Genomic DNA, 25,111 nt, shown 5'->3' with positions numbered 1-25,111 from the left:
AGTGTAAATTAGTTCATCCATTGTGGAAGACAGTGTGGTGATTCCTTAAGAATCTAGAATTAGAAATACCATTTGACCCAGCAATCCCACTACTGGGGATATACCCAAAGGACTGTAAATTATTCTACTATAAAGACATATGCATATGTATGTTTATTTTAGCGCTATTCACACTATCAAAGACTTGGGACCAACCCAGATTCCCATCAGTGATAGACTGGACAAAGAAAAGGTGACACATATACACCATGGAATATTATGCAGCCATAAAAAAGGACAAGTTCGTGTCGTTTGCAGGGATGTGAATGAAGTTGGAAACCATCATTCTCAGCAAACTAACACAATAACAGAAAATGAAACACCACATGTTGTCACTCATTAGTGGAAATTGAACAATAGAGCACATGGACACAAGGAGGGAACATCACATACCGGGGCTAGGGGAGGGATAGCATTAGGAGAAATACCTAATGTAGGTTATGGGTTGATGAGTGTGGCAAACCACCATGGCATGTGTATACCTATGTAACCTGCACATTCTGCACATGTACCCCAGAACTTCAAGTATAATAATAATAATAATAATAATAAACATTCTAGTCTTTGATAGCCTGATATGCATTCAATATCTCTAGGAAAAAGATATCGTTAGAATGTAGTATTTTCCAAATTTACTATTAATTCCTTTTCTCCAGAATACTTACCCACATCTCTCAGAAACAGTTTTCTGCAAATTGCAGTAGAGAAACTGCTGTTTTAATTCATTTGATTGTTTTTTTTTTTAACTCCATCAGTTTTTTTCATGAGAAGCAATTCTTCATTTTTAGTAATCATCTTTATGCAAAAGTATAGCCGGGGCTTCTTGATCTCTTCTGCCAAATTAGGTCTCTCTCTCCTTACTTAAAAAAAAAAAAAAACAAAAACAAAAACCCGCAATGACCAGATCTGGGGTTGGCAGCTCTGAGGTTTGTTTTGATGAGTAAACAGTTGGGTCTAAACTCATAACTGAAGTGGAGAAGTCACCAGTGGCTTACAGCTTGTATTCCCTTCAAACTTCTGTTCTCAGAAGCTAGAGAGACGAACCAACTATAGTAAGCTTAGCATGTGCCATACTTGGATGTAAAAAAGAAAGTAGAATAAAACATGTTTTTTAATTGGAGAAGCAGCCAGACATGGCAGAAAGCACAGACTTTGGAATTAAACGTTCCAGGGTTAAAATCCTGATTTTTCCATTTACTGGTTTTTTGGCCCTGGATCCCTACTTTCTGACTCAATTTCTTCATCTCCAAAAAGGGATTATTAATGCTTGTCTTCTTAGATTAATGAGGTCTTTGAATATTAAATTCAAGGTGGACTTTTCACAATATTTCAGAGGTCAGAGGAAGCAAAATAGGGACACAGAAATGGCTGGAATTAGAATCTGAGATTGACACTATGGCCCATCTTTTTAACTGCGTAGCAATCTTAAGTATTAGATACTTTCCCAGATATATTTCCATGTTGATGCTATTTGTGTTACTTTATTAAATTAAAATGTCTTTCATTTAAAAGAAAATCTAGCATGCTAAGAGAGTTAAAACAGAAGAATAATGTTCCTAGGATTTGAAAATACTTGATTTTCAGAAATCAGAGCCAGAAGAGACTGCAGATTGGTCTAGTCTTACACATTTCCACAGGAAGCTGAAAACCAGAGACATCTGAGGGGCAGTCAAATTTAGACGGTTCCAGTTTCTGTGCACTGGGCACATCTAGATCTTCTACACCCTGGGGTGCAGGACCAGCAAGCTGGCTGTACAAGTGGGAGGAAATAATACATAGACAAACACATACATATGTGTGTCTGGTATCTTAAAAAATTAATAACTATTCTTTGCCAAGTTGAAAATGTGAGGAAAATGTCATTATAACCTGGCAGGTGCTCTCATAACACTAGTAAATGAAGAGAGATTATTTCTTGATTGAGGAAGTGGGGCCGTGAAACTTTCTTATTGGGTGATAAAATCCAATCTTAAAGGTTGAACAAGAGTTTGTAAAATTGATAAGAAGACACTGGAGAAAAAGGTGAAAGGCAGAAGTACTGTTCAGAAAAGAGAAAATTTTACCTACGAGAATTAACATCTCCAGAGTCATAGAAGCCAGAAAAAGATCCTGGTATGTTTGAACATGATGAACTTGGAGAGCCAGGAATATAAAGCGGAAAGTCACAGTGACAGGAGTGGGCTGGCTGCAAAAGGGAGTCTGCGAAAGTAGTTTGAGGTGAGACAAAGAAGGGCTCTATGGGCCGTGGTTGGGGGTTCCACTTTATTCTGTTTTAAAGCCAGAGAATGACATGACTAGACATATTTAGAAACACTCTGCAATTGTGAGGAAGATGAATGGGTGGAGGATGAACTGCTAGAGGATGTAGACGTACCTGGCTGGGGCATGGTTAAGTCCTAAAGGCAGGAGCCCATGGAATGGGTTTCAAAAATGCTGCAGAACAGCTTGACATAGAGGCACACACTGTGTAGTCCAGCTGCTCTGGAGGCTGAGGCAGGAGGATCCTTTGAGCCCAGGAGTTTGAATCTAGCCAGGTGACCTAGTGAGACCCCCTGTTTCTAAAAAACAGAAAGAAAACAATAACAAAAAAAGAAATGCTGCTGAGATTGAACTGGCAGAATTTTGTGGCCTTTTGGATACAGAGGGTTAAACGAGGAATGTGACTTTGGTGTCCAGCTGGACATCTTCGTGCCATCACTGTGTACTATATAGACATGGAGGAGGAAGAGAAGATTTGAGGAAACCTTGAGTTTGGGGTGTGGTCCAGGAGGTGGAAGTGGATTAACCAACAACAGAAATACTTCAGAGAAGTTCAGCTTGTCCCCTGCCTTTCCAATCTTGCCCCTTTACCTTCCATTTTCACCAAAACAGCCAGTGTCATTTTTCTCAAGGTCAAAGCTAATTACTTCTTTTTTCTAAAACCCTAGAGGCTCCATCTTGGCCAATCTACAGCCTCCAGAATAAAATCCAGTCTCTTTACCATGGCCCTTTCTTCCCTGTGTGATGGGTCCCAGCGTTCTCTCTTCATCCTCCTGTGGCCACTTGTTTTCAGACATCTGATCTCTTTGATGATTCTTAACACCAAGGGCCTCTTTTCTCAGAATGTTGACATGCACATGGTTGTTCTCTGTCTCCTCCACCTTGAAGAAGAAAACTTTCTTGTCTTGAACATCTAGAACAGACTTGATGCCTGGAGATATAGGTCTTTGTAGATGGAGGAGCCATATCTGCCTGTTCATTCCCTCAGCCACATTCCTCAGCACAGACTAAATGCTTGAGTGACTTCTCAATGGGCCAGAGTTAGGATTCGAAATACCAAGTAGATGAACTATTCCTCTTTGATAAATAAGCTCCTGTTTTCTCTCAGATCCTGTGGATAAGCCCTCTAATTCTTTTCAAGGATTTTTCTACCAATCAATCCCCCTCAGTGGTGTTTTTCAGTAAGTCACCAGTATTTTAAAAGGCACCTGGAAGCTTTCACAAGCCTGGGCATCTCCACGTGGTATTGTGGTTGGTTATTTATATTCTTATTTTCTATGTGCAGGTACATGTGCCACCAATCAGGTTTAGTGAAAATGAGGCACATCGTCAAGACTCTAGTTCTCACTTTGTGAAGTCCACAAAGGCTGTAGTTCCCAGAGTTTGCCTGAAGCTAAGTGGAAAGCCCCTCTGTGGTTTTAGCTGACACTCGATGTGCTGAGCAAAGTATTTAGCAGATAGACCTATGTGAAATGGCTGATGGGCAGCTCAAGTCTGACTTGCTTGGGTGGCACAACCACAGTGAGCTGTATATTGACTCCTTTCTACTTTGTTTTTTATCTCATCTACTCATTTGTTTGTTTTATCTCATCTACTCTTTAGCGGCTTTACATGGAGCGCCCTGGAATGGGAAGGAAGAGGGTCTTTGAAACTAATTTTCTAGTGGCCTGATTAATGAATCCTTCCTTGGTTGATTTTTTTTTAAGGATCCTCCATCTTTTGAACCCCATTGTGTTAGGTTGAAGAGTTGGAGAGCAACATGGTTATTAATACAGACCTTGGGATCAGGAAGACTGCTTTGGAATCTTGGCTCTCTTATTAGCTGCATATCTAAGGGCCATTCTGATGTTCAGTTTTCTTATCTGTAAAGCATAGGTAGTAGAAAACTTATAAGTTATTGTGATGATTATATAAGATGATACAAGATTAATGACAATGTCACATTGTCATTTTATCATCAATATTGGGGAGAAGAGAGGGAAGAAAGAGCTAAGATCAGACTCTGAGGACCATTGGGAAAAGGAGAACAAGAAGCAAACACATGTCTGTTACAGGTATTACATGAGAAAGGCATTAACAGTACCTTTAGTATCAGAGAGGGTGACTCACTTGATCAGGGTCACATTGTGTTTGTAGCCATGGCTTTATACCTCTCAACATGGTGGCTTGCTGCAAGAGTAGGCTCTGTTTCTTCCAAGAGACAAAGGTTGGACCTGTTAACAAATGATAGTTGAGTTCTATAGCATTGATGATCACTTAGAACTATGGGTACTTGTAGTAACTTAGTGCCAGATCAGATGGTGTGGGACCATCAAGGATTCTACTGATTAGGTACAGAGAAAAGCAAGACTTAGTTTAGCCCTAAGAGGTAGATTGAGATGTGTGGAACAGGTGGAACGGCTGTACTTCTCTAGGGTGACAGGTTTGACTTTACGGGTTGTATTACTTTGTTTTCACAATGCTATAAAAAACTACCTGAGACTGGATAATTTATAAAGAAAAAGTTTAATTGACTCACAGTTCCACATGGCTGGAGAAACCTCAGGAAACCTCCAGCTATGGCAGAAGGTGAAGAGGAAGCAAGCACCTTCTTCATGAGACCACAGGGGCGAGAGAGAGACAGTGGAAGTTCCACACTTTTTAACCATCAGATCTTATGAGAACTCACTCATTGTCATGAGAACAGAATGGGGGAAACCACCTCCATGATCCAGTTACCTCCCACCACGCCCCTCCCCTGACATGTGAGGATTGCAGTTTGACTTGAGATTTAGGTGGGGACACAGAGCCAAATCATATCAAGGGTCCTGAAGGGGATGTATTTTCCTTTCTCTGTACACATTGCTGGATTCTGCCATTGGTACAAAAGGCAGAGTTGTTTAATGAAAAGATTGTTAATATGATATGAGGCCTATACCTTCCCCTCACTCAACTACTTTCTCTTAAAGTCTGCTTTTCTCATTTGTGGGGTGGGAGGTGGTGGGGAGGGAGGGAGGGAGTCAAGCCCTTCACCACAGTGGCTTCCTTTTGCCTATGTTAAGTGTAGGACTTTGTAAGGCTTCATTTACAACTCACAGTGACTACTTGAGAGGAGTGTGCTTCATTCAGGTCCTAAATTTTCATAAATGATCATAAAATGATTTCATCATTGATATGTGATAGATGTGACTGACTTTTGAAAGGCAAGATGAGGCTTGTGAACCTCTAAGAGTCCTAGGGCGATTCGAAAGTGAATATTTCTACATATGCTACCCAAACAAAAAATATATATTACAGTATTTACCTTAAAATGGTGCTTCCTTTAAGTGATTGGAATAAACACTAAGGCTTTAAAACAAATAGTACATGAGAAATAAACAGCAGCGTTATTGAATTCCTGTTTCCTTCTGTACAGCTTTAATTCTTGATGCTTTTAATATAGAATCAGATTTATTTGACTCATATTTATTGATCCCTACTCTGGGCCTAGCTTAGGCCCTGCCCTCAAAATGTATACACACCTGACATATAATTTATGCCTATATAGGAAAGCAGACTTTTGCAAGCTACAGTTTTATGCAGTAGCTTTTCTTTGGCTCCTAGATAGCTTAGTGGTATTTTCTTGCATGGACTAGAACCTTAGAATTCTTTAGGAGGTATTGGCAGAAGGTGGTATGTTGAATTTTTGCCATGGATCTGAACTGTGAAGTAACTTGTTAAGTGGGGCCCAAGCCCTTCAAAGTTTAGGAACTATAGGTCTTTGCTGTTCTTGAGTCAAATTCCAGCTGAGAACTATGCAACCATTAAGCTGTAGGTATTGGAGAAGACATTAAATGTTTCTGATAGAAATCTTTATAAACACAGGAGAATCTTAAGGGCACTTCTTATAGTCTAAAACAGCATAGATAAACAGCTTAAAACTTTCATTTACTGATAACATATAAACTTTCCATTTTTTGGCTGTGTTATGCAAATCAAATTTTATTTTAGGTTGGTCATTTCCCCTTCATGGCAGCCTCATTCAACTCATATTAATTTTGAAACTAACAAATGATAACATCTTTACCTCTTCCTTTCATATAAGCTGCTACTGCCAGGTCCCTCTTCCTCTGTTGGCAAGTATTTGGCACTACTGTTTCCTGGTTGAACCCCACTAACTGTGGGTGTCTTATAGTTACACAGGATGATTCTTAGCACTCCACGCCTCAACTCCTCAAACTGCTGTAATTGGGGCTGTACTTCGAGTTCCTGTTTCTGTTCTGCTTCTCTCTGCCCCAACTTGTCTTTCCTATCTGCACCCTTACTCCCATTCCCTCCTGCCTTGTTCCAAGAGGAGTGTCAGGTAGAATGCCGTGGCTGTCGTCTCCTCCAGGATCGTACGCGTTGAAGATGGAGATGATCTAGGGCAGCGCCTGACCCACAGGGGACGTTCTTGGTTAGCTCCCTTCTTCTCTCCTTAATTCCTTTCCAACCTTCTTTTTGTTATTCCTGGAACCCGATGAAACTTACTTTGTTCTTCTAAAGGTGTGCCATACAGACAGGATATGTTTCAGTCACTTCTGTGTCTTTATAGCCTAGTTCCTAGCCAATGCTTAGTAAATGTTTGCTGGGTGGGTGAATGCACAGAAAGATAATTCTAGTGAGGAGAAATGATGAGAAGTATTTTCAGACTAGTTGGGTTTTAATTTCATTTGTGGCTACTGCACTTACTCTTTCAAATGAGGAGACAAATCTGCTTTGGGAGCGTTCGTTGTCCCCTCATGGTCATTTTGGATTCTTCCACAGTCTCCAGGAATGGGCATTCTTGTTTAGTTTCAAGTAGTCAGAAGATTCTGGGACCATCAATTTACTAGTATAGGAGAGGGCACGGCAACAGGCCAGTTTAACTACAGCCACCGACAGGTCCTCAGATGTCAGAAACAGACTTAAGAGAGATACTCTTTCTTTCACCATTCATTCTATCTTTCATTCTTCCATTCATACTTTCTTTCATTCTTTCACCTTCCATTTGTTTGCTCGTTCATTCAGTCAGCTTCCACTGACTGCTCTAGTAAGCCTGATACCATGCTACCTGTTGGGGCCTTTTAGTCTTGATATGAAGGTTACAACAGAATGATCTGCACACCCTTGATTCAGCACTCCAGCCAGATCAGTGACTTAACACAAGTTTTTTAAATGAATTTAGTAGATCAATACTTGTGAAAAGAAGGGAACATAAAAAATTAATAGATATTTACTGAGCATCTTTTATCATTTCCAGTGCTGGTGACATTGCCATGAACAGAATAGTACTACCTTCTTTGAGAGATGACATTCTATTGGGACAGACGGATTGTAAACGTAGGAGCATACCAATAAGATCATTTCAGAGAGTGTTAGTGCTTTTTAGGAAGCAAGAGAGTGACGGTGAGTTGGGTGGTCAGAATGTCCTTTTGAGACGACATTTGAGCTGAATGCCAGAAAAAAAAAAAAAAAAAAACTGAAGGTACAGGCCAGGCTTGTTTAGATTTAGGCAAAGACAGTTTTAAGAAAAAGATTTTAGATGAGAGGTCAGCAATTGTAAAAGCTCTAAAGCAGGACTAGTGCACTGGGGTTAGAAAAACTATAGGTGTGGCTGGAACTTAATGAGTAGTGGAGGATGTGGGAACAGAGGAGAGAAGGCAGAGGGCTGGGTCACATAGGGCCTTGCAGGCAGTAGCGAGGACTTCGTTTTACTGGAAGGACAGTGAATTCATTCATCTTTCCTTTCTTCCTCCAGAGAGAGAGAGCAAGCAGAGTGTGTGTGTGTGTGCGCGCGCGTGTGCGCGCGTGTGTCTTCATGTCTCCATGTCAGGGAATCCTTACAAAGCGTCTTCTATGTGAAGAAATAAACATGAATATTGTCCTGGTATTCTTACAAAACTTTTAGTTGCTGGAGTGGAGGGAGATAACCGGATACCTAAACACCTAAAACAAGGTAAAGAGTGGAACGATGTGAGAAGTGTAGATAAAGCAAGCCCCAGGCTGGCAATAATAAATGCTTAATGAATAACTTACTTTATCAATCCTATCAGAAGCCTTACTGGGCTTCCCATTTCTTTTAGCAATGGGTTTTGCTGCTGCTGTTTTGCTGTAGCAAGTAGAAGTGAGGAGGCCTGCAGCTGGTTAAGGAGAGGTAGATGCACAATTTGGTTTTGACACTTAGGCTGGTGCCTGTTGAAGCGTCTGGTACACTTGAGTGGATGAGTAAGTACATAAATGGTGTAAAAACCCAAGTCTGAAAATCAGCAGAAAAAATACAGTTGTTTCAATATCTCAGAGAGATTGGTTCCAGGACCCCCGCAGATACCAAAATCTATGCACACACAAGTTCCCCTTGTGGAACCTGCAGTTATGGAAGGCTGACAACACACATTTGTATGGTTTGCCTCTACCTCTCCCCTTTTTTGAGGAGGACCTTTATCCACAACTCTACCCTTGATCACATGGAACAGTGTGGAATGAATGCATAGAAAGAGCTTATGCCTTCACATTGTGATTATTCATGTATATGTTCTAGCATATAGAGCCTAACAATGGATAAATAATTTGCTGATTTGGCTGTGAGCCTGCATGAGAACTTATGTCACTTTTTCGTCCTCTTATGCAAGTGTTAAGTAGACATCCCTAAACCCAGCAGTTCTCCCTCCTCCCATCAAAGTAGCATGATTGCCCAACAAGCTCAAGGCTGAAGTAATCAGAGTCTAAACCAAATTTAGACCAAAGTAGCATTCCCTTGCTTCCTCATTAAAGGAATAACACATATAAGTACATTTGCCTTGTGACGATTATGGAACAAATGCATCTATTAAAAAGCATCTTTGAAGTGACCTCTCTGAATGTCCTATAAAGCAATAAAATGGAAGCACTTTTTTTTTCCCCAAGGGAGTAAAAAAAAAAAAATTTTTTTTTAAGGAAATCACTTTGGTATATGAGTATTTGTTTCAAAGATGTTTCGCTGTCGCTGCTCCAAGTGTTTCACTCGGTACCGCCTTCAGAGGTGAGGGTAATGACAGCTAGTCATTTTTGAGCACCTGCTCCATTCAAGGCTTTATGATAAGCACTTCTAGGTATATTAACATATTGAATGCTCAGAGCCCTCCTGGATGTTAGATATAATTCCCTGCTACCCTGGCATATCTCTAGGAAGTTCTGTGCTAGAATTTTATTGTTATGTACTATTTCCTGCCTCTGTAAACATATTTATAAAATTTAGCTCCAAAGAGTTACAGTTATTATCTAAAATCAAATCTACCCAAAATAAGAGCAATTTTCCTACTTGAGTATATAGAAAGTGCTATAGATTTAGAAAGTAATTCTAAAATAGACAATCATAATGAATAATGGCAGCAGTATTACCATTGCTCAGTTAACATAAATGTATTTTGATAAAATATTTTTAAAGAAAATTCACAGAATAACTGTTTTAAGGCAATGTTTTGTTAAGACATTAGTCTCATCACTGGATAGTCATACCTCTTCTACATATATGGCTATAGATAGAAGATATGTATACCTTTAAACTTTGGTTGTTCAAAATCATTAGGGAAGGAATTACAGATGACCATGTTTTCTGAATCTAGAACTATTTTATCAACCATTTTCAAAGTAAGTCTTATGTTGCCTACTTTTCTGTTTTGTAGAGATGATTATACTAGTGAGTTTATGTATTCAGTCATTTGTCGCTTCATTTCATAAGCATTTTTGAGCATCTACTATCTGCTAGACACTGGGAATAGGAACTTAGCTGTGAGCAGGTTATACAAAGCCCCTGCTTTCACGGAACTTTCGTTCTTCTAGTAGAGAGAGAAATACCATAAAAGCAAATAAATCATGACCAGGATCATTTCAGGATATGATAACACTATGGAAAAAATGGCATGATGTGCACTTGAGAGTAACCCTTGGGTGGGACAAAGGTGTACACTACTGTAGGATGTCCTTAGAAGGCTTTTGCTGGGAAAGGACTTTAATCTGAGGCCTGTGTAAAAAGAAAGAACCAGTCATCTAGAGAGCTTGGGGGAAGAGTTCTAGGCAGAGCAATCAGCTAGTTCAAATGCCCTGAGCTGGAAGCAGGCATGATCAGATTCATACATGTCTCTGAGAATATCTGCTCTTACACTCCACTGTGACTGAGGCATACTTCTTGGCCTGGAGGGGTACCCTTCATGTCCTCAAAGTCTGAAGGACTTTTCAATCCTTATGGTTCAGTTTGTGTAATTTTTCTACATCCTTTTGGCTGTCAGCTCTCACTTAGTGCTTCCATCAGTATGGCTTCCCAGCAGCCTCTCTCTAATTTGCAGCAGCCTGCAAATCTTCCCTGTGCCTAGATTCAAATGACAAGACTTGCTAGGAATATGTGTGAAATAAAAGTAAAAAGGTTGGAAGTACTATTCTCAATTAACATTCCTGATCTTTAGTTAAGTAATGTTAAAGAGAAAGTAATGATGCAATCTCTCACAACTTTACCCTCTCCTGTATTCGTTTATTTGTTAATTCATTCTCCCCACCACCGCCCCCATCTCACCCTTTTGAGTTGTTCAACTGTGGATGCATACCTAGAAATGCCCACACACATCTTATCATACTTTTAATGATTTGGGAATGATAATCTTATAGCCTATATTATCTACCATTTTTATCTTAGCCCTTATTTAATTTTACATATATGACATTTTAAAGGATGTCACTGCAGTTGTTGTTTAGCATTTATGGAAATGAAGCTTCGTAGGACACTTTCTGCTAGAGGGTGCCTTGTTTGGTTGAAGGACAGTATCCCCTGGCGCTCTAAAACATGAAGCTCTGAAAAGTGCATTTTATTTAGCTTCTTTTTGCCAGCGGCCACACACTAGAGCTTAAAAAAAAGAATTGTCACTTAGACTTAATTGACTATAGCTGTCAAATGGGACTGCTTTTAATAACCTTTAAAAGTAAGTAGGTAAACTTTACACCCTACCAGTTCATAGGCAAGTTGGTAAACATTCAACAGAAATTCTGAGACTGTACCTGCTCCCCCCAACAAAAGAAAGTAGGTAGATGGTCTCAAAAAATGTTTCGGCTGAAATCTTCCACATTCATTTGCTCATTTGGAGTTTACTCTAAAGCCCACTTATTAACTTCTGTTAGCCTACAGCCATCCCTTTTCAGTCATTATTTCCCCAAAGGTAACTGATTCCAGAAGCAGATCTTTGTTTCTTTCTCGAAGATAATTTAGAAATGTTAAGATCCAGGGGAAACTTGCACTTGCCTTCCACAGCAGATTAGGTGGCATGTTTGAAAAAGCATGGCTCTTCTCTTACTTAGTATGTGACACTTGGCAAGCTAACTAATTTCTCTAAGGCCCAAGGTTTTTCATCAGGGAAAAAGAGCAATCATAAATATAGAAAAAAAATAAATGACTGTTTCTAGGATTTTTTTAAAAAGATCATCACAAAAATAGTTTATCTGAAAATAAACCCATTGGATTCAGTCTTTTAAGTAAATGCTTATTTGCATCATTTTCTTTTCCTCCTAATCTTAGCAATTTAAATGTCTTGTAATGTTTTAAAACCCAGATTTATCTCAAAACTGATATATAGTCACTACCTCCCCCATATGATGAGACTGTTTTTAGTTTCAGCTTATCATAGATATCATTAGAATGCAGAATTAGGTAGTGGTTAGAAGATAAGGCTCTGTTGTCAAAGACCTGGGTTCAAATTCCAGCTCAGCTTCCCTGGGCAAGTTAACCTTTCTAAGCCAAGCCTCTGTTTCTTCATCTATAAAATGGATTTAATAATCATATTTATTTCACAGGACTTTTGTGAGAATTAAGTGAGATAATCTATGTAAACCTCTTAGCATGCTTTCTGGTTTATTCCAAGCATTTGTTAAATGTTAGTTCTTCCCTCTGGTTTTTCCTTTATCATAGCTCTTTACAATACAGTTATTTAAATTTTTTTAAAAAGATGTGAGTGTATTTAAAGAAAAATATTGAACAGAAGTACAGGTGGGCAATCGATGTGACAAAATTAGAATGTAGGTGATGGATACGGTGGAAATAGTGTTAAACTTGCAGCCTGGAAACCTTGTTTTTTTGTCTCAGCATCCCAGTAAAGAAAGTATATGCTTTGGGGTTTGGTACGTATAAGTGTGGAATGTGACATTAGCATTTTCTGACTTTGTGACCTTGGAAAAGCCTTTTTCTCCTTCCCTTTCTGTGAATAGTTATTGAAGGTCTGCTACCTTTCCTTATCTGAAAAAATGAAGATGATACTTAACAGGGTTTTTGTAAAGATGCAATGCAAAGAGATAAAATATTTGAAAGCATATACATCTTATATAATTAGTTATGTTTTATAAATATAATCAACTTTATACCCAATGTGTAGTAAGTGCTCAGTAAATGTTAGTTCTAGTGTTATTTAGGACTTGTGGTTACAAGTGACAGAATTCGAAGCTCAAGTGGCTTGGGACAGAAGGAATTAGTTGTCTCATGTACTCAGACTGTAGGAAGGTTAACAGTGACATATGCCTTGGGGACAGCTAGACGCAAAAACTAAGAAGTCAGAGGACTGTCTTTACCTCTTTTCTTTGTTACTGTGTCTCTGTTAATGTCATTCTGTCTGGCCAGATTCTTCCTTACATCTAGAAACAGAACCACTGGCAGTCCTAAGCCAATGTGACCAGAAAGGGACTGAGCATTGTGGTCATTGTTTCAAGCCCAGAAATCCTAGGGATGACATTGAGCCCAGTATGAGTCGGGTACTCACCTGGCCAGCCGTTGGTGTCTAGAGAATAAGAGGTGAAGGAAAATGGTAGGAAAGACCATTTTCCAGAAGGGGAATGGTGGGTGCCTGCTGCCATTGTTTACCCCTTTCGGCATCTTCAGGGAAGTACTTACCTCTGTGGGCTTCAGTTTTCTGGTCTGAAGTTCCAAGGTTTAGATGACTTAATGGATGCAAGTGTACGTTTAATGTTTTAAATTTTTATTTATTCAGCTTATTACTGTGATTGTTCATGCCCTCCAAATCTTGACATATCATCTGGGAATTCCTAGCCTAACCACAGTAGCAGAAATGGGCCTACAATTATTTTAGGAAGTTAGTTCAGTGTGCCAAGTATACTGACTATGCCCCTTTTAAACTTGTAGTTGGAGTGTAATACACTTACAGAAAGGAATACCTATACTAAGTGCACAGTTCGCTGAACTTTAACAAACTAAACACAATTGTATGTCTTGCACCTAGATTAAGAGTCAACAGCAGACCCCTAGAAGACCCTGCTTGTACCACAAATAGATTAATGTGTTGATTCATCATCTAAGGAATCATTTAATAGCATTGCCAGAATAATGATGGCATTTTCCAAACTTTTTAAAATTAAAAGATTGCTAAAATTCAACTGCTATAAGTCATAGTTATTTATTTTTTTAACCCTAAAATTCCAAAACTTAAAAGCACTGTGAAAAGCTCTTCAGGTCATTCCTACTCATTATACCTCTTGAAATGTTTTTCTGGCTAAAATTACCATTAGGTGCTAAAATATGTCCTGCTGCTGGGGTATTGTGCCATTCAGGTCTATGCTTACCTTTTCTCCTTAACAGATTGTAAACACATGAGAGAATACAAGCCTTAAGATTTCTTAGGTGTCTTGTATTTTCTTGTGCATAGTTTAGCATGGTAATTGACTGACTAAAATGCTGTCTATTTCACACAGAGCTTTGTGAAATGACTGTACTTCTGAAAAAATAACTACTCAAATCTCAGGGACTTCAAGTCTGAAATGTTTCATTGTTAATAAATATGTCAGTTTGTTGTTGTTTTGATACTCAGGAAAACAAATGCAATTACAAATGAATTTTTCTTTTTTTTTTTTTTAATTTACCAAATCTTCTAACATCTTTTCCTCCTTTTTTCTCTTTTAGGCTCTAGACCAAGATAGAACAGCCCTTCAGAAGGTGAAGAAGTCTGTGAAAGCAATATATAATTCTGGTCAAGGTAAGCACTTACTAAAAATTGGATGACATGAATAATGCCTACAGAGTTTTCTTAGTTATTTAAAAGATGTTAAGTTTATAGGAAATGTGACAAAATGTAAAAATAAGTAGGTAAAGAAATTTCTCTTTTTCTCTAAAGTTTTACTATCAGCCTAAACCTATTATTAGTCTTACCAAAACAGAAAGAAGAAAAAACATTAGTCGCAGTGGATTTTATTATATACTTAAGTGCTTAATAGAGTTATGAGTTATTTTACCACAAGTGACATGAGGTGTATAAAATCTCTGTGAATTTGGTCAACCTGTAACCCAGTGGCCTTAGTTAAACACATCAGAATCTTTCCCCCTCCTTAGTGTTACATGTACACATTTGAAAATCAATATTGGTTATGGTTGTGGAAAAAGTTAGAGAAGAGGGGACAAAAATTAAATTCAGACCTCAACAGACCTGCCAGCTATCATCTTTTCTTTTGTTGGGAGGTGTGCCAGGTAACCTGTGTAACCAAATGTTTTAACTTTGTCTAGTAACTTTGTCAGCTTGGAGGTAAAAGTATGTCATTGATGCATAAGAGGAAATAAATTTAAAAACAAAAAAACAATGAGTAACCACAAAAATTGGTAGGCTCCAGCACTGTGGAGGAGAGGCTTGTAAACAAAATGGATTTCAGAGTTTCTCACTCACATCTTTTGTCATTATTGTAGTACCAGCTCACCTACCAATGTGTTACGGATAAGACATCAGTGGTCTGTAACTTAACAGAAAACCTGGGAGGGAAGACAGGAGGCTATAGTAGAAAGAGCACAGGCCGTGAAGTTGGACAGATGTGGGTTTTCATTCTTGTTAATCCACTTATTAGCAAGGTGACCTTGAGCTGATTGTTTCACCTTCTTGAACCTCCATTTTTCTTCTGTAAGATGGGGATAGTGTTATTTAAAAAGTTGTTGAAGGGATTTAATGAGCTGATATCTGTAAAGGGTCTGCCAGGTCATCGAAGTTCAGTAAATGCATATTCCTCTTAATGTTATCATCATGAAAGTATTGAGCTGAATGAAACATGAACAAGGCAAAACCCTCAGGTACTTTGTGGCCCTTCTGTCTCATCAGAGCTGGGAATCACTAGCCAAATAAAAACTGGAAACCTAATATTCTCTTGTTTTTTAACCCCCCCCCCCCAGGCCTGAGACATTCTGTAATATTAATTGTTAAGACATTTTGCACCCTGGTGCCTTCATTTTGCTCCCAATTTCTTTATATCCAATAACACACTAACTTCTCATTAAGGTAGATAACTAATAGTCATGTAGTTGTGACCAAATGTCATTTTAGGTCTTGGGCTAAGTTACATACCTGATTTATTACTTCTGCCCTTCGCTTTTATTTCACTGAACTCCCACACTTGTGTTAGGCTCTTATATTTGAAATTAGCTCTTCAGGGGATCAAGTGGAATAAATAACTAGGAGATGCCACAAAGTGGGCTTCTGAGGTGCTGATATTGTTGTTTCTTGATATTAGTGGTGGTTACATGGTTAAGTATACTTTTTGATAATACATCAGATGCTGAACTTAGGATTTATGTACTTTTCTGTATGTATGTATATTATGTACCAATAAAAATTTATTTAAAGTATTATATACAAGAAGATTCACTGAAGCCTTGATTGTGGTTTGGAAGAGCAGGAAAAAAAGGGATTTATTAAAAGAAACAATAGTATACATATAATAGAACACTACATACCCTTTTAAAAAAGAGAAACTCAAGTAGTCTAGGTCTGAGTTTGAATCCTAGCTTTGTCATACTTGTTCAAGTATATGATTTAACTTCCAGGAGTCTTACACTTCCTCACCGTAAATTTAAAAAATAATATCAAATGTGTGGGGGATTGTATGAACAAAATGAGAAACCATCTAAGACCCCTAATACACTGCCTACCACATAGTAGGTGCTTAACAAATTGTAGATGAGGGGAAAGGACAGCTAGATGAATATTTGTGTGAATTCAGTGATTCCACATATAACATTTGACCAGCCTTATTTTTTAAAGAGCTTCATGAACCATTATTTGTCTTAGGAAGAATGGTCAGTTCTCTGTAGTGTGATGATGTTGGTTTGTGCTTGAGGCTCTCAGCTTGTGAGCCGCAAAAGGGAGATCCTTGCTTTACAGGTGTGAGGCACTGCTGTATTTACTATGCTGAGAGCTCCCTCCATGTGACTCTTTTCCAAATGTTCTCCCTCAAAATGTGTCCCTTGGACACATCACTCAGCAGCTCACACAAAGGCTCCTCTACTGGGGGATATGCTTCTTCCTGTTCTTAAAAGGATTTTGTTGATCATAGCTGCCCTTGGTATGACAGAAGGGAGAGGTTGTTCCTGTATGGATGTAAAGAGGAGAGAGTTTCAAGGGCTGTATGCGGAATTTGGGTGCAGCCCCCTTCAGTAGACTGCACCCTCTTTGTGGATGGGGATGGCACAATTAACTGAACATTGAATCTCTCCAGTCTAGACTAGATTTTGTACCCTCCTCCTAGGTCTGTACTATTAGAGTAGCCTCTGATGATATATGGTTTTAAATTTTAAATTAATTAAAATAAAATTTATAATTCAGTTCCTCAGTTTTAGCTACATTTCAAGAGCTTAACAGCCATATATGACTAGTGGGTGCCATATTGTATAGTGCAGAAATAGAAACTTCTCCATCATCACAGGAAGTCCTTTTGGATAGTGATACTATAAGAGAACATGTATCCTGTTGTATTGCAAATACTAACCATCTCTCTTGGAGGAGACTAATGATTCTTACCATTGTTGATTAGGATCACCTGAAGAACTGTTAAAAACAGGAATCCCTGAGACTCTTACCTAGAATTATTCCAAATTAGAACCCAGGTATTGGGATGAAAAAAATACTATTCCCCAGCTCATAATAACTTGCAGCTAGAATTAAGAACTGTTGTACTGGCCTATGAGCTTTTTGATAAGACTAGTACTATGTTTTTCATCTTTGTAGTTTATGCATTTGTCAAAGTAATTTATTAGTTTGTTAAAAAGATATTTATTGAGCACCTATTGTATTCTCCTGTTCTGGGTGTTAGGTGTCTGGCACATCAAATTCTCTGCCTTCATGAATTTTACAAGCCAGTGGGGAAGAGATTAACAATCACCAAACTGGAAAGTATCTATAACTAGAAAGTAGGAAGTGCTATAAAAGGAAGCTTACGAAGTGCAAAGGGTGAAATAGGAAGAAGGATCTGAGGTAGTGTGAGGAAGGTGTTAAGGGAGTACCACTAGGAGAAAATGATATTCATTGTATATTTATGCTATAGTAGACTATGACAAACAAGCTGATAAGGTACTGTTGTCCTCACTTTATAGATGATGAAACTGAAACTTAGAGAACCAGAGTAACTTGTTCAAGGTACCGTAACTAGCAAATAATGGAAAGAGAGCCCAGCTGACCCCCAGCTTTGCTCTTTTACAGCCACTCTGTATTTGTCTTCTACCTAACATATAGCAGGGGCTCAACAAGGGTTGAATGAATCGCTGCATGTTGGCTAGATAGGTTACTACGTGGGAAGCTCTCTGAGATCAGCTGTTAATATTCACTAATCATGAGTATTCATGAATGGATCTGCCAAATGGAAACTCCCAGCATTGTAATCTGTGGGATGAATTTGGTGTTTCCCAGATAAGACCACAAATAGTAGTTACCATGGTCATGTTTCAGAAATGTAGGGACAAACTCAGATCTCCCCAGGTTCCTCACAGAAGCCTGAAAGGGTTTCTGCAATCATGAGCGAGTATAGTACAGCTGAGCTTGTGGACAGCACTATGACATTTAAGTCTTCAGAAATAACTAGATGAGTAAAACAGTGGTGTTGCATATCTTTCCATGATACATGTTCAGTGGAATCCAAGCTGTTCCCCTCCAAGGGCTTTTGGCCTCATCCAGAGAAACCGCAAGAGGCTGAACCCTGGTATCTGTTTCCCAATGCATTTTCATAATTTTCTTGTTTTCTCACAATGCTTAAGTGATACAAAACCCATATGACATTTTTTAAACATTCAAAAAGCATTCCTATATTTCTGGTTGGAGATTACCAATCACTCACCTTCTCAAAGTGATTTGAAAGATGGCTAAACATTGTGAAGGTTCTTACCCTTAAAATGTATTATTTTTACACGTAAGTTTTTATCAGTACTAGTAAGCAGTATAAAAATGAGGGGGTTTTTTTGTTTGTTTGTTTGTTTGTTTTAAACAAATTGTCTCCATGCAAGCTCTTTAGTTTGAAGATTGTTCTGGGAATTTGTGTCTCACTTTTCCTTGTTGTGTATGAGGACATTTAAAAAAAAAAAACACAAAAAACTCATTTCTGTGAACTGCTTAGACCAATGGAAAATTCTCCAAGCCATTCACTTTTCCTGTGTTGTTAGTTGTAAGTTTTGAAGTTTTGATGTTATTAATCTGTGAACCAGATTGTTGTTTAGGAAGTCTGCCTTAGTGGTCCCTCTCCCGTTCCCCTTTTCTCCCTCCTTCACTCTTCTGCTAATATGTGATTAAAATGGCTAATAGTTTCTCGGGCACTGTGGAGGTTTCAAAATACATTGTAATCCTTGGACAATTTTCTTTGCAAAGATAGAGCTTAATCCCTCTTCCCCTTGAATGTACACCAGAGTTGCTGAGTTATTAACCCCCTTCTAATGAATAGAATGTAATAAAAGTGATGCCATGTGATTTCCAAGGCCAGTCCATAGAAAGATAGCTTCCACCTGGTCCTTCCATTTTTTTCTGGTCATTTTATTTGGAGGAAGGCAGTTACCATATTGAGGATACTCAAGCAGTCCTGTGGAGAGAGATCTCCCACTGAAAACTACCACTCACTTACCAGCCGTGCTAGTGAGACAGGGAAGCAAATCTACTAACCCCAGGCAAACTTTCAGATGACTGCAGCCCTGGCTGGCATCTTGATCTTGATCTTTGTGAGAGACCCTGGGTCAGTACAGTAGGAGTGGGGCTGGCATTCATGGGATTTCTTCCCTTGGAAACATGGGCACGTAAATGCACATAAGTCAGGTGTTGCTTGAGAAAAGAGCTTACTGCTTGCTTCTCAGTATTTAAAAACAAAGTGAGATGTACTTTTACAAAACAGAAGCATGTGGTTCATAGTAAGCATGGGTATACTGAGTTGGCTGTTCTACCAAATGAGCTAGGTTGAAAACATTAATCTTTTTGAACAGATATATTTTCACACAACACAGGTACAGGTGTGCACTTTTTTCTGGGAATGGGAACTCAGAATATTCCTGCTACTAGGTCTTTTTCTGTAATACAGTTTTACCTTTTTTTTTTTTCTTTGCTCAAATTAAATGGACATTTTATTATTACATGGCTGACTCCTTAAAATTTATGCCAGGATATATTCAGAATAAATGTTAGCTTATTAGTAACACATGATGCCCTCTAGAATCTATAACATTGTTGGTCTTAAAGTTGAGGCTTGTAAATCATTTAATATTTCTGGGCAATAAAAAAATGACAGTGGTATATAATTTGATTACAAGCATATGACGTGGAAGTCATTTTCAAAACACAGCTAGATTGTTACAAAGTTTTGCAGCTTTTTCATGACAAGGAAGATAGCCATTGGTTTTCTCATTGCCTTCCATTTTTGTCTCCCATTCCCTTTCAGTTAGAATTAAGTAGTAGATAGTTTTGTAAGAGAGTGTTTTTGTTTTTAAGGCAAAAAATGTATGGTGTTCTCTTCAGTTTCTCATTTTTTTAAATTACCTCTTTTAGGAGTAGGAAAAAGCTCCTAGTGCACAATCAAATCTAGGATTTTAAAGGTGAAGTACTAAATTTATCAGTGGATAGGAAGCAAATGTTTTTGTTTGTAGCCAGACAACTTCATTTCAGCTATTTTTTAGTTAAACATTTCCTCAGACTTGAAGGTATAGTATGAGTTCAGTAGTAACTAGAGTTGGTGGTTAGGTTCAATGTTTTACTGTGATGTCACATAATGCTTATTTTAATCTTGCAGTTTTCAGTGGGGAGAAAACCTTTCTTAACAGGTGTATGTAAGATATATAATAGATTAGAATAAAATGTCACAAGATTATACAAAAGCAGCTTGTCTCTAGGAAATTTTACCTTTTTTGCTGTTTTTCAAGTTTGCGGATGATAACCAGATTTTTTAAAAAATCTTTTGATATTACAGTAAATTTATTAGTAAAAATGATAACAATTCTTAAGCTCTCAGAAGGTTTAGATAGAAATACTGGGATTGAGCAAAATCTAAACAAGTTTCTTTGGGCCTTAAAGGCATTTTGCATTATTGTGGGTTCATTATTACTCCTTGGGAGGTCAAAATAAATTAATCAGTTCCTTCAGAATGGTCAAGGAAGAGGTATTTTTTCCCCCGCAAAAGGGAGTATACTTATTCAGGAGAGCATTACTCTCTATAAATTATGCGGGGATAAACTAGAGCAATTCAACAGAATGCTGTTTAAAAAAAAATGATGTCTCTTTCCAGAGTAATATTAAAATCCTAGGCTTCTTAGGAAGTTTCAATTTTTGGGTCATCGTTATTGGCTCACATATTCTGTTACTTGTAATTAAAAGCTATTTATTACATATACGAGCCTGTGTATGCACTTCCTCCATTTTGCTGATTGTAGAATGAGTGCTCTCATTTAATGATGGATGCTTGTATCTTTGGGGAATATACAACATGAGAAATTAAGTAGTTTTAAATAAACTTGTGACCACTAATTTGGGTTTTGTTGGAGACAGAATCTCACTGTGTTGCCCAGGCTGGAGAGCAGTAGCACAGTCTCAGCTTACTGCAGTCTTGACTTTCTGGGCTCAGGTGATCTTCCCTTCTTAGCCTCCCAAGTAGCTGGGACTATAGTTGCATGCCGCCATGCCCAGCTAATTTTTTGTGTGTGTGAAGGGGAGGGGATGTTTGGTAGAGATGGATTTTTACGGTGTTGCCCAGGCTGGTCTTGAACTCCTAGGCTCAAGCCATCCGCCCATCTCTGCCTCCCAAAGTGCTGGGATTTATAGGCATAAGCCCACCATGCCCAGCCTAGTTTGGGGTTTTTTTAAGCCTCAGGATGAACAACAGATTTGCTCTGTTAAACATGAATATAAAAATGTATTTTTCTGCTTTAATGATTTCTTTTGGTAAAAATAAATAATAACCACCATTGAATACCTGTTGTGTGCAAGTCCGTTGATTCAGATTAATGACTGTAGTTATCTTTAAGGACCACCTTCGAGCCTTAAATAGACCCTTCTTTACAATTACAGTCAAGATTTTATGGCTTTACCTATATCTTGCTGCCTCTTATTCCAAATTGCATTTTCATCATTCTTGAATGGTTTATGTCTCATCAAAGTAGAATTGTATTTTCCTGTATAAAGACATTGCACTTAAACCATAGCAAAGAATCTACCCTCTAGAAACAACAGTGCCATGACAACCTCTAACAAGCAGTCACATGTGTGTGTTCAATTATATATTTAGTTCACATGTCAACATGAATTTTAAAATGTCTTGTTTTTACAACTGGAGAGGCTTCTCCAATTAAGCCTTTAGCAAGAAAGAATAACTAATTGATTTTGTGTTGTCCCATTTGAGTATGGAAATCAAGCAAGTTGTTACTGATTCTGAAGTAGTTTTCATTGATAATCAAGGCCATAAGACAAAACATTTAGGGGTTGACAGAGGATGACTTTGCTCGGCCAGTTTGTCTCTTGCATTCAGATAACAGAAGGATATTCTGAGATCTTTCATGGCTCAGGTAATTGATCAATCATGTACATTTTTCTTTATAGAGAGCTGTGTGGGTGCTGGGGGGACTGGGACATCTTGTGCTGATTTTTCTCACTGGTATTTTCTGATTTCTTCCCCCATCGTGAAAGGACAATGTGATATTAATGTGTTTACTGTATAAAATTCAGATAAGCTAAAAGAAAAAAGATAGTAGCCACACATCTTTTTAAAGGTTTTTTTCATTGTTTACATTCTTTTTTTTTTTTTCCAAGTTATAGGTGTTTTTTAATTGTTCATATTCTTTCTTTTTTTAAGAGAGGGTCTCACTCCATTGCCCAGCCTGGAGTGTTTGATGGCATGATCTTGGCTTACTTCAGCCTCGCCCTCCTGGTCTCAGGTGATCCTCCCACCTTAACCTCCCAGGTAGTAGCTAGAACCACAGGCACTTGGTACATGCCTGGCTAATTTTTGTGTTTTTTGTAGGGAGGTCGTTTTGCCATGTTTCCCAGGCTTGTCTTGACCACCTGGGCTCAAGCAGTTCACCCATCTTGGCTTCCCAAATTGCTGATTACTAGTGTGAGCCACTGCTCCTGGCCCATTGTGTATATTCTGAATCACAGACACACACACTTTTGGAGTCCCCACACATCTGTGTTCTCTGCGGCCCTCATTATCTTACTTGTCCACATTTTAGAGTGATGCCTTTTCCCAGAGTTCTGAAGTGGAGAAGCCTGGTTAAGTTCATGTTTTGGGGGGTGTTCTATGCTGCCTGTACAGTGAGGAGTCGGGATGCTCCTAGGTAGAGAGCTGGGATATGATCTCTACTCTGACAAGAAGTAAATGAGTGTTTTTTTAACAAGTCCCTTCATTTCTCAGGACCTTGTTTTTTCTACCAGTGAAGCAGATGAGATGATGATTTTTTTCTTGTCTATTTATGAAATGAGATGAAGATGCTTTTGTAGCCTCTAAAATGCATTGTGCATACCCAAAGCGGAGTTCATAGTGTCTAGCAGTACTGCATTTCCCTAGCAACTAATCCAGAGAGACCTGCCCCTTTTGATCTCAAATGTGCTGTTGCCCTTCCCTTAGACTCACCAACTATACACCCAGAAAGGGCAAGAAGCTTTGTCTTAAGATACAGCTAACATTTCTTCTAATTCTGAATATTTTGGGGTCATAGACTTCTTAGTAAACCTCAGAACAATGACACACATTCTCTGAATTAAAAAAAAAAAAATCTTACAAAGCAGAATATTTCAGTCAATTTCAGGGGTTTTTGGAGCCCCTGACATTGAGATCAGAACCATTGATTTATATAAACAGTATTGTTTTGATACATACAATATATACTATGTTATATGTAGTATAATATATATAATAATATATAATTGATTAAATAAACATGTAAGCAGTGCTTGGAAATGCTTTGAAATGGTTTACTGACAGGGATTGATGATTAATAATAGTTTGGAAGGCCAGGTACAGTGCGGCTCATGCCTGTAGTTCCAGCACTTCAGGAGGCCAAGGCAGGCGAATCACTTGAGCCCAGGAATTCAAGAGCAGCCTGGGCAACATGGTAAAACCCCATCTCTACAAAAAATTTAAAAAGAAAAATTAGGTGGGTATGGTGGCATGCACCTTTGGTTTTAGCTACTCAGGAGGCTAAGGTGGGAGGATGGCCAGAAGAGGTCAAGTCTGCAGTCAGCTGTAATTGCGCTGCTTCACTCCATCCTGGGCAACAGAGTGAGACCATGTCTCTAAAAATCAACCACAAAAAAATACTGCAGAGCACTAGTTCAGAGGGTAGCTACTCAGGCTGAGTCCTGTCCTAGGCTACTACCGCATTAGCAGAACCAGAACCCAACAAGGTTTTTTTTTTTTTTTTTTTTTTTTTTTTTTTTTTTTTTTTTTTTTTTTTTTTTTTTTTTTTTTTTTTTGAGATGGAGTTTCGCTCTTGTTACCCAGGCTGGAGTGCAATGGCGCAATCTCGGCTCACCGCAACCTCCGCCTCCTGGGTTCAGGCAATTCTCCTGCCTCAGCCTCCTGAGTAGCTGGGATTACAGGCACGCGCCACCACGCCCAGCTAATTTTTGTATTTTTAGTAGAGACGGGGTTTCACCATGTTGACCAGGATGGTCTCGATCTCTTGACCTCGTGATCCACCCGCCTCAGCCTCCCAAAGTGCTGGGATTACAGGCTTGAGCCACCGCGCCCGGCCCCAACAAGGTTTTATTATCTCTATTTTACATATAATTTATAAGCCAAAAAGCTAAAGTTCAGAAGGACTTAAAGGTCATATCTAAGGCCATAATTCTAAACGCTAAACAACCTTTGCATCCTATTGTAGGTGCTTGATGAAAGTTTGTGAATTAGCAGTAAAATATGGGGTCCTGTTTTTAAACACCAATTTATTTAGAAGGGTTGGCTCCTTTGGGTAGTCATACTGTGGAGACTGAGGTAGGGAAAGAATAGGTTGTGTCTTTGCTACGTATTTGAGGGGCCAGATCTCAAAGCATTGCAATTACCTGCAGAGCCATCAGTAAACCAAAGTGTAATGTGTATTTCTTCTGGCAGGCAGGAAGGCTGTGTGATGAAGCCAGGAGAGAGAACATTTCTGCTTCTGCTGTAGGAGAGTGATGTTCAGATGCTGTTTAAATGCTGAGTAATAGCTCTGTAAAACTCTGTGGGTATCTTTTCTTGGGGCTCTGTTATTTAATGGATTTGTCAGTGCTGCAGAAATGAGAATATGCATGCTGAGTTTCCAGATAACACCCCAGAGGCTGGGGCTTGGCTAGGACTTTGAAAGAACAACTCCACATTCAAAATGACCTTGAGAAATTATAGAAATGAATCATCCAAAGTGGCAGGGAGAAAAGCGGTTTTGAAAAATGCACACAGGGCTTTCTGCCTCCAAGGACTTTGTTTTTAATCTTAACAATAGACTCTTAAGAGTTAATGGTGGTAGGAAAATGTAGGGTTACTGAGGCTCAGGGAAGTGAAATAACTTGCTCATAATCAGCAGCTATTTCCAAATTAGTCAGTGTTATAGATAAGGAAATAAAAAGTT

General features: G+C 38.6%; 1 protein-coding gene across 6 annotated transcripts in view; it reads left to right on the top strand.

The window, feature by feature from the left end:
• The window catches only part of ASAP1 (ArfGAP with SH3 domain, ankyrin repeat and PH domain 1), a 417,488-nt gene that overhangs the window by 205,526 nt on the left and 186,851 nt on the right, over positions 1-25,111 (top strand). For all 6 annotated transcript variants that reach the window (XM_074387136.1, XM_074387137.1, XM_074387138.1 and 3 more), the window contains one exon: positions 14,201-14,273. In XM_074387136.1, coding sequence (XP_074243237.1) covers positions 14,201-14,273 — 73 coding nt within the window. The remainder of the gene's footprint in view (positions 1-14,200; positions 14,274-25,111) is intronic.

This window comes from Saimiri boliviensis, chromosome 15, assembly GCF_048565385.1.
Source record: "Saimiri boliviensis isolate mSaiBol1 chromosome 15, mSaiBol1.pri, whole genome shotgun sequence".
In the NCBI taxonomy this organism is placed as follows: Eukaryota; Metazoa; Chordata; class Mammalia; order Primates; family Cebidae; genus Saimiri; species Saimiri boliviensis.
This window is presented reverse-complemented; position numbering and strand designations above follow the sequence as displayed.